The sequence below is a fragment of the Miscanthus floridulus genome, chromosome 6 (assembly GCF_019320115.1).
Source record: "Miscanthus floridulus cultivar M001 chromosome 6, ASM1932011v1, whole genome shotgun sequence".
In the NCBI taxonomy this organism is placed as follows: Eukaryota; Viridiplantae; Streptophyta; class Magnoliopsida; order Poales; family Poaceae; genus Miscanthus; species Miscanthus floridulus.
The window spans coordinates 11,606,948-11,618,770 of NC_089585.1; the positions used below are offsets into that span (position 1 = coordinate 11,606,948).

General features: G+C 42.3%; 1 protein-coding gene across 5 annotated transcripts; it reads left to right on the forward strand.

Annotated features, from left to right (window-relative positions):
• Positions 1 to 7,439: 7,439 nt before the first annotated feature.
• On the forward strand, positions 7,440 to 10,883 carry LOC136457631 (E3 ubiquitin-protein ligase At1g12760-like). Of its 5 annotated transcripts, XM_066457659.1 has the most exons (6): positions 7,440 to 7,589; positions 7,895 to 7,959; positions 8,597 to 9,397; positions 9,645 to 9,770; positions 9,849 to 10,125; positions 10,209 to 10,883. In XM_066457659.1, exons 3-6 carry the CDS (start codon positions 8,802 to 8,804, stop codon positions 10,434 to 10,436), a joined length of 1,227 nt encoding a protein of 408 aa, XP_066313756.1. In that variant the 5' UTR covers positions 7,440 to 7,589; positions 7,895 to 7,959; positions 8,597 to 8,801; the 3' UTR covers positions 10,437 to 10,883. The 5 variants fall into 5 exon arrangements, with proteins under 5 accessions (XP_066313756.1, XP_066313754.1, XP_066313753.1 ...); XM_066457657.1 differs by having other exon boundaries at positions 7,887 to 7,959; positions 9,645 to 10,125; XM_066457656.1 differs by having other exon boundaries at positions 9,645 to 10,125.
• Positions 10,884 to 11,823: the final 940 nt, after the last annotated feature.

The following is an 11,823-nucleotide window of genomic DNA, read 5'->3' on the forward strand; positions in this document are numbered from 1 at the left end:
GAACTTTCCTCTAATTGATCTTAGGGCTACTCCTGAGCTACCTAGTGCTAGATTTGATAAGTGTGCACCACACCTAACCCACTAGACTCACTTAGGTCAAGCTACTAGTCTATACCCCCTTAATAGTACGACCAAAGAAAAAATAAAGTCCTAAACTACTCTAAGTGTCTCTTCAACACCAAACAACACTTAGAACTATTCTGTCCTTAACCTTGTCGTCCATGCTTTGAAAACCAAAACGATTTCCATTGATAGGGACATGACAACCATGATTGCCCAATCAATTACCATTACCATGACCTAACTTAAATTGCCTTTGCAAAACACACGTTAGTCATAGTAATCTCGTGTCGTCATTAATCACCGAAACCCAACTAGGGGCCTAGATACTTTCAGTGTAAATTGAACCAACTTAAATAGTTGAAGGGAGTAAATTGAATAAAATGTTGGTTTATGGGATTATTATCTGAGCATAGGTCAAACTTGTAGGTAAGTAATACGTATGGACTTTTTCTAAAAAAATATATAAGAGCCCATTTGGATCCTTGGAATTGAATTTATTCTATTAATTACAATTTAGGGATAGATTAATTAAGTTAATATGGTTGTGTGTGGAATATATTTGTATAGTATTGTTAGACATACAAGGTCCATACTTATATGTTGCATTTCTATTGTTGGAGAGTAGAAATATAGTATATAGTGATCTATAGAATGCATTTCCATCTACCACCCTATGAATTTGAAATAAGTTTATTTGTGAGCTTTGTGAAAGTTATGGAATGTCAAATTCTAAGCGAAATAGCTTAATCTATTAAATGGATTCTAATTCCTCCAAAATAAAAGGATCCAAATGCTCCTAAATTCAAACAACAACAAATGGCTTAGCTTGGGAAAAAGGGCGATGTCAAAGCCCATGCAACCTTGTTTTCAGCCCGTTTGGTAACCCTGAGATACTTGTTAGTGGTCGCCTGTCCTCTTCCCACCCGAGCCCCTGCCATCCAACCTATACTACTAATAAACATAATATTTTTTGTTAGAATCTTATTGGTACTAATTAGAGATCGCGGTAATCCTCACAAGATATGTTAAGAAAAAAGAAGGATAAACTTTAGAAGTCTAGAAGATGTCTCAATTAAATGCATATTGATTATTGAAGATGCATGGATGTATGACAGAGGAAGAAAGAGATGTAGATAACATAATTATTATCTGACAACTTTATCACCACCTTATAAAAAATATAAAGCATCTATATGCATGTTGTGCTAGAATATAAACAAAGAGAAAGCCATGTAAATATAAGCAATTTTTATTAATTGTAGAGTTTGAACATGAACTTATAAATTATTATACCTTGCCTCTGTCACTCTATGAGAGCATGCCTTGTTTTTTTTAGAAAAATATGAGAGCATGCATTGGTGGTCTAGTTAGAACTTAAAAAAGACATGAGAAGAAAATGAAGAACCAACATGACCTATTTCTTCTTTAAAGTTTGCATTTGCCCTACATACAGCCAAGAAACGCATGCTTGTGTACCTCGGGCCTCCACAAATCAAGTCATGGAGAATAACCACGAAGTTGATGGAAAAAATGGAGAGTGATGCATACCACCGATTGCTGATGAAGAATATTTTTTAATATAATGGAATGAAGTTCTAGCCTGCTGAGGGCACCATCAATGAAGACTATCATTTTCAGTGATTCTAGTACAAATAAAATGATCCACATAGATTAGAAAATATTGAGACTACTATTCACACAATGTAAACTATCACTACTTGTGGTTTGCAAATTTTTTTTTGCTTTCATCATACATCACCTTTATTTCCTCTCCCTCTTCTTTTTTAGCATGGATCACCTTCTCTCTCCCCAAGCTTACGTAGCTCTACAAGCCACTATGACAAGTGTAGAGCACCTACTTTTTTATCGGATCCTATGTGGCACTTGGAGCTACTAGTAAAAAACAACGTTGGGGAAGCCATGAGGGCACCACAAATGGAGGCTAACACTCTTAGTGGTTCTAGTATAAATAAAGTGATCCACGTAGACTAAGAAATATTGAGATTACTATTCACACAATACAAACTATCACTGCTTGTAGTTTGCAAAGAAACTTTTTCCTTTCATCATGCCTCACCTTTATTCTCTCTCACTCTTCTTTTATAGCATGGACCACATTCTTTCTCCCCAAGCATATATAGCTTCTGTAAGCCACTATGACAAGTGTAGAGCCTCTACTTTTTTTATCCGATCCTACGGGGCACTTGGGCTACTAGTAAAAAAGCAGCGTTGGGGAAGGCGTGATGAAGAAGATGACCAGAGAGAACCTCACAAGGACTTTAGGCCCTATTCGGCTTACCCCATATTCGGCTTGTTCGGCTTTTTTTCAGCTGAAACAATGTTTTTCTCTCATAATAATTTAGCCGAAACAGTATTTTTAGCCAGTTTTAGTCAAGTTTCAGACCAGCGAATGGGGCCTTAGATGTCATTCTATTTTGGGTTAATTTGAAATCTACTGTTACAATTGTTAGGGTTTCAAAATCTATCATTACTATTTCACTAATTGGAGACATGCCATTGGAATCTGCCGACTACTGCAAATATGCCAGATTCTACACCCGACGCCTGTTTGGCCCATCAACAAGCGTACATATAGCTGTTAGGTGTTCCGTATGGACACCGTTGCCCCTCCCTCCTCTGTTCTTGACTTGACTTGATTGGAATCGTGCTGGCTCCATCTCCTTTCTTGCCCTATTCTCCATGAACCCACCTAGGTCTTGGTGGGCGATTGTAGCAGCAGCGACGGTGTCACAAGTGAACCTGCGGCGGCATAAACAAACTGGCTGTGGTGGCGGTGCAAGCAAACCAGCAGCGGCAGCGGTGCAAGCAAACCAGCGGCATAAGTAAACCGACAGCTCCAGTTCAGAGTTAACATGAATATCAAAAGAATTCAATTGGACATGGTTGTCGTAACATAGTTTCCATTGATGACATAACATTAGTTCTCACAAAAGACATAAAACAACAAGTTCTAACATACTCCTAGGAATAGTACCTAGAACAGGAGTCTAACATACTCCTAGAAATAGTTGCACAGCATACGCATACTACAAGAGTTGCATAGATTATTACAAACTTCAAGTTCACATAGATGTAGCCTAGCCAAACTTAAATTTGGTAATTCAAAAGCTAATTTTTTTGCTGCTTATGAAGTCTGAAAGTCTCCTGACAACACGTGGTTGTGGTGCAGCAGCCGCTTTCTTCTGCTTCTTCAATGGTGTCTTCTTCTTCTTTGGGGTCTTCTTCTTTTTAGGACTCTTCTTCTTTGCTGGTCCTTTCTTTGTTTTCTGTGATGTGCTGAGCATGTCATCATCTTCTTGCCTTTTCCTACATGAAGGTAATGAGCTTGATTATCCCACTGTATTTTCTAGTTTAAATTGTATAATTTGGATGGGTTGTAGTAAACTACTTACATCTTGTTCTTTGAGCTGCCTCCAATTTCTCCATCTGAGTCATGCTTAGCCAGCTTGCATGTCTTGGCAAAGTGCCCAAAGTCTCCACACCTTTTTATATTTAACCTTTTTCTTTATAGCTTTGCCCTCTGGACAACCTCTAATTCTTTGCACTCTAGGTCTACCTGCTGCTCTTCCCAACAAAGGTGGAAAAAACTTTGTATCCAAGGTCAACCTCAGGCCACTGTGATCTATCTCGGAAAGGCTCAACTCTTCCCTCATAAGTTGCCCTGAACCTTGCTATAGAATAGTACTCATGGACATAATTTGCAATATGAAGTCCCCTATTTGACAGTATCCAAGACAAGGCATGTTTGCATGGTTTTCCTATGACCTGCCACTCTCTGCAGGAATAGGAATGGTGAGCTAAGTCTACTGTGTGCCTCTTCTGGTTGTTCTAGTCATCTTGAAGTGTGACTTTAGCAAAGTCTTCATCACTCTTGACCACCTTAACCACTTTCAAGTTGATGCTAATTGTATTGAGCTCCTTAATAACACTTGGGAGTATGCCATCTTACATTTGTCTACCAATCTGCCTCCTTAGGTACCTCTTCTCCGTGATCAGTTCCCTCAACCCATCAACAAGTTCATGCAGCAGCAGACCTTTCATCTTCTTTATCTATGCATTGAAACTCTTAGAAACATTGTTGGTGAGATAATCACATTTGCTTTTCTCAGAAAACCCACATCTATACCAGATTTTATTGTGATGTTCATCTAGGTAATCTAGGCATCTGGGGCAAACTCTACAATTTTCTTCATGTGCCACTTAAAGAGTTCCTCTATGTAACTTCTTGCTATAGGGTACAAGTGATCAGTGAAGACATCCCCTGATAATGCTTCATGAAGTTAGAGTACATGTGCCTCATGCACTCTCTATACTCTGCTTGTGGGAACACTGCTACCACGGTTGTTCCTAGTCCTTTACACACATCTGTACATATGACTAGTCCATCAGGTGTTCCTATGGCTTTATGTAGCTGCTGCATGAACCATTTCCAATTGTTTTCTATCTCTAGGTCAAAAATGTCAAATGCCAAGTGATATAACCAATTGCGGCCACCCACACTTGTAGTTGAAGCCAACTGTCTAGTATATTTACCATTCAAGGCAGTGGCATCAACACCTATAAATGGTCTACATCCTACAAGAAATCCATCTACACATGGCTTCAAGGCAAAAAAATCCTCTTAAACCGATGCTTCTTGGTACCCTCTAGCTCTACAATGCTTCCAGGTGAATCAACTTCTATTTGTGCTTTCTAGTTTACCAGTAGTTGAAAACTTTCCTCATATTTACCATGAATCTGCTCACTATGCATACGAGTGCACACTTAATTTGATGCCCAAGCCTTAGAATACTTTAATTTGATGCCATAATCTCCTTCAAGTTTGTCCCTAGCATCTTTGGCACCCTTGTTTGGGTTCTTCTTCAACCAACCCTCTAGCCTGTCCGCACACCATCCTTGGCTGGCCATTTTACCTTCCCTTAACTTGGTAGTAGGACAGTTGTGTTCAAAAGGCAAAACCTTGATCTACAAAAATGAATAGGTTACATGGAAGCATTGTTAAAATGCATGGGTTACATGGACAATTGTAGACAAATATATTGTTAAGATATTGACAACTAAATACACAAATATTACCACTATTGTTTTGCCATCAAAGACCCTAGAAGCATGAATTCTCCATGGGCACCCCTTAGATTTACACTTGGCAATAAATCTGGTCTTGTCAGTCTTCAGGTCAGCAAACTCAAACCCTTTCTTCACAGCATAATGCCACACAACTTTCCTGAATGCTATGATATCAGGAAAGAAGGCACCCTTGACAATATTTGGATTTTCAGGATCATGAAGCATAGTTAGCTCCTGAGGATCTGCATCATTCACTTCTGCTTCAAGAGGAATCCCTCCTTCAGCAGCAACAGGGTTAGAACTTTCATCTATTGGCTGATATTGTGCAGTGTGAGTTGTGGTGGATTGAGTAGGTGGAACATCCATATAAAAGTGTTCATCATCAACTCCAACATACTCTTCTTGGTTGTCAAATATGTCGGGCTCCCTATTAGGCTCAATGTTTGGCTCCTGCATTGCATCATTGGTTCTGGGTTGTGTGTCGCTGTCTAGGTTGGCATATGGGAAATCTATAGGCTATTCTGTAAGCTCATTTGTAGGCTCATATGTAGGCTGATCTGTGTGCTGTGCACCACTAGGTTCTTTGGCTGTTGTACTATTATCAAAGTTAGCATTGGTGGATGGGTAGTTGTTAAGAAAGGGACTGCCATCAGGTGTAATAGCACAAATAGGCTCTAAGAGATCGTACTCATCTTCAGTTCGTACTGAAATGTCAAATACTCCTACTAGTATCTGGCAAAACATCTCAGACTTGTACATCTCAAACATTTGTGTCAAATGGCTGTCATCAACTAATCTGACATCTTCTCCAAAGTTTCTGTCAAAGAACCATAGCTTGGCAGACTGGTTAGGTGTCCATTTCAGTTCTGCCGCCAGGACTTTCATCAGCATGTCTACAGTTATAGCTCCTAACTCAATCTCCCAGCTAATCACAATGCCCTTCCTGTAAACTTTTCTACCGGAGAAGTCTTTGGTAAAAAAACCTTGGACTTTCATCTCTAGCATGAACATATCAAGCCTAACAACAATAGTGGAAACACAAATGAAGTCAACAGGGAAATCCCCACACATATGGGTCAATCTCGGACTATGCTAGTGGTGTTTAGAGGGTCAGTTCTAGTTCCATACCTGGTGACCTCATCCTCCATCGCCAGCACACCGCCCCTAGACGGGATGGCGTTTGTAGAGACAACAGTCATCCTCCGCCTCACTTGACGACCATGGCCATCGATGGATGTAGGTACCTTGGGGAAACGGACCTTCACCTCTACCAGCACCCGCTACAAGCATGAATCCACGTCCTTGTCAATCTCCGAGACCCGCCGCCGTCTGCCGACTCTAAGATCCGCCGCCGCCGCCTTCGATCTCCGGTGACTTCTATAGGGATTGGGTAGCGCGGCACGGTAGGGAGTGCGGAGCGCGGAACGATAGGGACTGGGGAGCGTCGAGTGTGGTAGGGAGCGATCGCCTTGGGTCTCCGGTGACCTAGGGTTAGCGTCGGACGAAGCGGGAAGCACGGTCGCAGGAGGAGCTGGGAGCGTGTCGCGGTCTCGCAGAAGGAGCTGGGAGCGCGGTCGTGGGAGGGAGCGACTGAGCGGGTCTGGCTCAACCCGGTTAGCCGGCTAGGTCAATAGAGAGGAGGGAGGGGCAATAGTGTCCATACAAAATATCAACACATATACGTACGGCCTGTGGCGCATGGGACGTAGAATCTAGCATTTTTGCAGTTGGTGAATTGCATGACATATTTCCAATATGTGAAATAATAATGGTAGATTTCGAAACCGTGACAATTGTAATGGTAGATTTTGAATTAACGCCTGTTTTGCACCTTTACTCAGGCATGTCGTGGAGAAGAATGCAATGTACTACCTTGTTTCTAAAAGAAAGTGCTGATGCTGGCATACTGCCGGCTAGCTCTGCAAATTAGAAAATATTAATTTTAGCCATGCACCCCCACGTTTTCTTCGAAAGTTTCCATAACGTACTCCCCCACCAAGAGAACGCGGAAAATGTGATTCCCCGCTGCCCGGCATAGGCAAAGACGCTAAACGACACGAGTAAACCCATCTCGTAATTCCTTAACGGGCACCGCCAGCGAATCGCACACGGTTTCCATTTCTAAATGGAGAATAACCAAGCAAGGCTGGCTCGCAATTCCTTAACCCCGCATCGCATGCGCTGGTTGTCAACGTGGGCGCGCCCCGGCCGTCCGATCCTGCCACCCCGAGAGCTGCCTATATTTACCGAGCTACCCCTTGCCTTCTCCTCTGTCTCCGGGTGTTCGTCCTCTCACCTCCCCGACGAGGACGACGACCCCCGAGCGCTGACCTGGGGGCGGCTACGTTACAGAACAGAAGCGACGGACGGCGAGAGGACAAACGAGTCGAGGAGAAAGGAACGAAGGCTGAGGGGAAATTCGCCCCGGTTCCCGCTAGGTATATTGCCGCCCACCTCCCCTCCTCTGTCCTGCCTCGCGGTCCGACCAGCGGAATGGGGGCCTTGTTTCATTCCATTCCTTCCCGGTCTGTCTAGCGTAGGTCTCGACTCTCCGAGTTGCGCGCGATGCTGATTTGCTCGCCCCATTTGGTTGCGTAATTTGCTGTGGTTGTCGTCGATTAGCAACCTGTGCTGCTGCGGCGATGCTCCTTTTCCTTTTGATTCAACGCGCCTAGGATTTGGTATCCTGTAGCTGCAGGCGCCGTTCCCCTTCCTCACGTGTTGCTGATTGCTAGTTGTTCAGGTGATTTGGGAGAACGAACAAGCTGTGGTGATTAGCAGGGGATTCAGTTGCGGCGTTCTATGGAGGTACGGTGTTTCCCTCCACGTTGCTGCATTTCTGAACAATCTTCTTTTGAACCAACGTTTGAGTACCACGGCTGGCCTCGTTGTTGTGTTAGCCTCTTAGAGTATGTTTGGTTCGCTCAGTCACAGACACTGCAACACCTCCTTGCCAAACTATGACTAAGGCGTGGCCAACAGCTTGGTATTATGTTGTTTTAGTGTAGCAGATTTTACCCATCCCTTACTAGGCTGTAGTATTTTATTAGGATAATTTGCTCCATATCAGTATAGCACTCGAAAAATAAGGATGTATATTGACATGTCGTACCTCTGTATCAGTCTTTTCTTAGCACAAAAAGAGGAGTATTTTCCTGGCATTACTAATTTGCAGTCCAGCTCTAGATTGGCAGGGAAATAGGATGCTATAGTTGGATGTGATGTCAAAATCAGAAGAATGCTAGTTGAGATTATGGAAAATGGGGTTTACATTAGACAAAGGCTTTAGTCTTCAGAAACACTCCATATAACCTGGCTGCAATCTTTCCTTCTAGTCTAATCATGTCTAGTCAATTATGCTGTCTTAGCTTAGACAAAGTCTTTCATAATTTAATCAGGCAGATTTGCAGTCAATTGGCACTTGGTTTACTTTACTTTTCTTCAGGTAGACTAAAAGTTACCTCAGCTGCTGCACTAGGAAGAAAAATAAAGTACCTTAGTTAAGTGTTCGTGACAAGGATATTTAATCGAGTAGAAGATCACTGCATCCCAAAGGAAGGGTATCAAACCAATGTGCCATATGACTAGTTTGTGAATGTTGCTCCTGTTTTATCACACCTGAAGGCCAAGCACTCAATCATCCTTTATTGATGGCTCACACTGGAAACTTGAGCCAACATGATCACACAATTGACATACCAATGAGTGATGGTACCTCCCCATCAACATCTCACCAGGATGATCCCAACGGCTTGGATGAGTTGCATGACAGCAGAGGTCCTTTGAATGAAGCTCCACCAGGCCCAGAAAGATCTTCTGGCACAAGTGATGTATCTAACTCTCATAATGCATCCTCTGCAAGAATAGATCGAGGCTATCGTCAACAGAATCCTTTGAATTCTGGCTTCTGGATCTCAATCGAGCTTATTGTAAATCTTAGCCAGATTGTAGCAGCTATTGCTGTTCTGTCTGTATCAAGGAATGAGCACCCACACGCTCCATTATTTACGTGGCTTCTTGGCTATACAGTTGGTTGTATTGCTATTCTTCCACATCTTTATTGGCGCTATCTTCACCGCAACCGACCAAACATGGAGCAGGAGATGCCACCCCAAAGTTCGTCAGAACGGAACATATCCGAGACTAATTCTTATGCAGCAGTCTCATCTCCTCGCACATCAGAAGCTGTGGACGGTGCCAACAGTACTGGAGTCTCAAGAATTAACTTACCACTGGCAAGTCCAAGGTAACATTCTTCCATTGGATAAATCTGTGTGTACATAACTGAATGATCACCTATCTTCAATAATATTTTGCAGCCTTTTTCCTATTAATAACCACATAAAACATTAGTCTTTCAGTACTTCCTATGACTTTTTTGTACTCTGGATTTGATATTTGAAAGGTGTCCTGTCAAAATGCTGCGACTGTTTGAAGTTTTTTCCTCTGATATTTCAGTTCATAATGAAGTAACGATGCATTAATCTTTGTAGGTTTTACGCGATGGTCGCTTGCTTTAAATTGATGCTGGATTGTTTCTTTGCTGTCTGGTTCGTTGTGGGAAATGTGTGGATATTTGGTAGTCGTTCTTCTGCCCATGATGCCCCTAACTTGTACAGGTATGTGGTGCTCAGGTTGCAATTCTTAATAATCCACAACCTTAGATGTTTTTATCTTTTGTTTGTTAACATTTTCAGGATCTGTATAGTATTTCTTGCGTTCGGCTTCATTGGCTACGCCCTGCCTTTCATTTTATGTACAATGATATGCTGCTGCCTGCCCTGTATAATATCCGTTCTGGGCGTCCATGAGGATTTGGATCTGAACAGAGGCGCTACCACGGAGGCAATCAATACTTTGGTGGCGTACAAGTTCCAATCGAAAAGGGTTCATGATGGGGATGTGGGAGAAGATGGTGGTGGAGTCTTGGCGTCTGGAACTGACAAGGAGCGAATTATTTCTGCAGAAGATGCTGTGAGCTCTCTCCCATATTCCTTTTCATATATCATGCTGCCTATTACACATTTGTAACAAATTTAATTATTGGGGATCTGCAGATTTGCTGCATCTGCTTGTCAAAGTTCTCAAACAATGAAGATCTGCGTGAACTTCCCTGTGCACATGTCTTCCACATGGAATGCATAGATAAATGGCTCCAGATAAACGCGTTGTGCCCTCTTTGCAAGGCCGAGATAGGGGGATCAACAAGAAGTAATCCAGAGAATGGCTCTGTGGGTCCTGACAACGCCAACAGAGTAGGCAATGACGTTGAGTCACAACGGTAGCTGCTCTCTGCTCTCTTGGCCTCTCCCATGAGCATGAAGAGGTTGATGCGGACTAATTAAACTGATGAACATATAACAAACTACAAGTAGGAAGGTTACACACTGTATGGTCCAACAAGTCCTTTTTTTCCTGATGGACTTGTTTCATATTGCCAATATAGTATTTCCTGCCTGCAGTGCAGAGCAGTGTGTTCAGTATTGTTCTTGGCTGAAACATTTTGGCGTAGAAACCATGTCTGCTGGGTGCTGGTGGTGGCCACCTAAGATGACCCCACTGCGTTGGTGGTTGATGCTATGTTGCTAACCTCCTTGCTGTTAGAAGTTGCCTGGTGACTGTCTCCTTGTATATAAAATGTTACCTGATCAGCTGGCACCCCTGCAGCTCCTGTAATGGTTAATCTTGTACATTGCATAGATTCATGTATATGTGCTAGATAATTGGTACTACATGTCTGCAAGGTACAGTTTCCTTCTATTCCAAAGATGTATGCATGCAGGTCTCTGTAACAGCGAGGCAATAGTGACTGCGTTACTGTAAGTGCACGGACAGATCTATCCATGATGAAAAAGAGAGCACATCAATCCGTGAAATATGAACCCACATTTCCTAATTCCTCTCGTTTATTTAGAGTGAATCATACTAGCACAAATGCAGATCCAACAACCTGATGCTCCCACACATGATTAAGCTGCAGAAAGCTTATCCATCTTTTCATTGCACCATGAAAGCTGCACTGTCAACTGTTGCTTGCCCTTGCATCCCCAATTCCCCGTAGAGAGAAGAAGAACGTCTCCAATTATTGTTCCTTTTCTTGGTTTGCTCTGATGATGATACTGTGCAGGAGGCAGACAGTACACGTACAGCTATGCTAAACTGACCACTTTACTGTTGCTCCCTCGACTCTTTCCTGTTTCGGCAGCCTGGAATCGATCTCTAAGATATTTTTAAAGACAAACAAAATAATCTTTAACATACCTCTTTAATCCCAAAAAGCATGCAATTTTTTTGTCTCGATCACGCAAAAGATTTATGTGTTTTTGTACTAAGAGAGAATAGTTTGATTACAACTCGCACTTTGTGCGCTCCAGGGGGGTGGTGACAGAAGTAGTTTGGGCGCTGACCCTCCCTGGACAAACACTGATACACGATACACCTATGGTACTACTCGCTGCAATAAGCAACCCAAGTTTGTGGCGCCGGCAAAAAGCATGCAATTTTAGAACAGCATTGAGTCAAATGATTTAAAGTTTGATCAGATTTATATATATATATATATAAATCAATATTTATCATACTAAATAAGTATCATTAAATTGATCATCACATATTTTTTTTATAATATATCTATTTGAAGTCATATCTACTGATAATGTTTTTTACCTAACT

Excerpts from the sequence above, each read along its gene's own strand:
- LOC136457631 (XM_066457657.1), top strand. The coding sequence starts at position 8,802 with ATGGCTCACACTGGAAACTTGAGCCAACATGATCACACAATTGACATA. Across the intron at positions 9,398-9,644 it reads TTACCACTGGCAAGTCCAAG|GTTTTACGCGATGGTCGCTT; the intron begins GTAACATTCTTC and ends TAATCTTTGTAG. Across the intron at positions 10,126-10,208 it reads TTATTTCTGCAGAAGATGCT|ATTTGCTGCATCTGCTTGTC; the intron begins GTGAGCTCTCTC and ends GGGGATCTGCAG.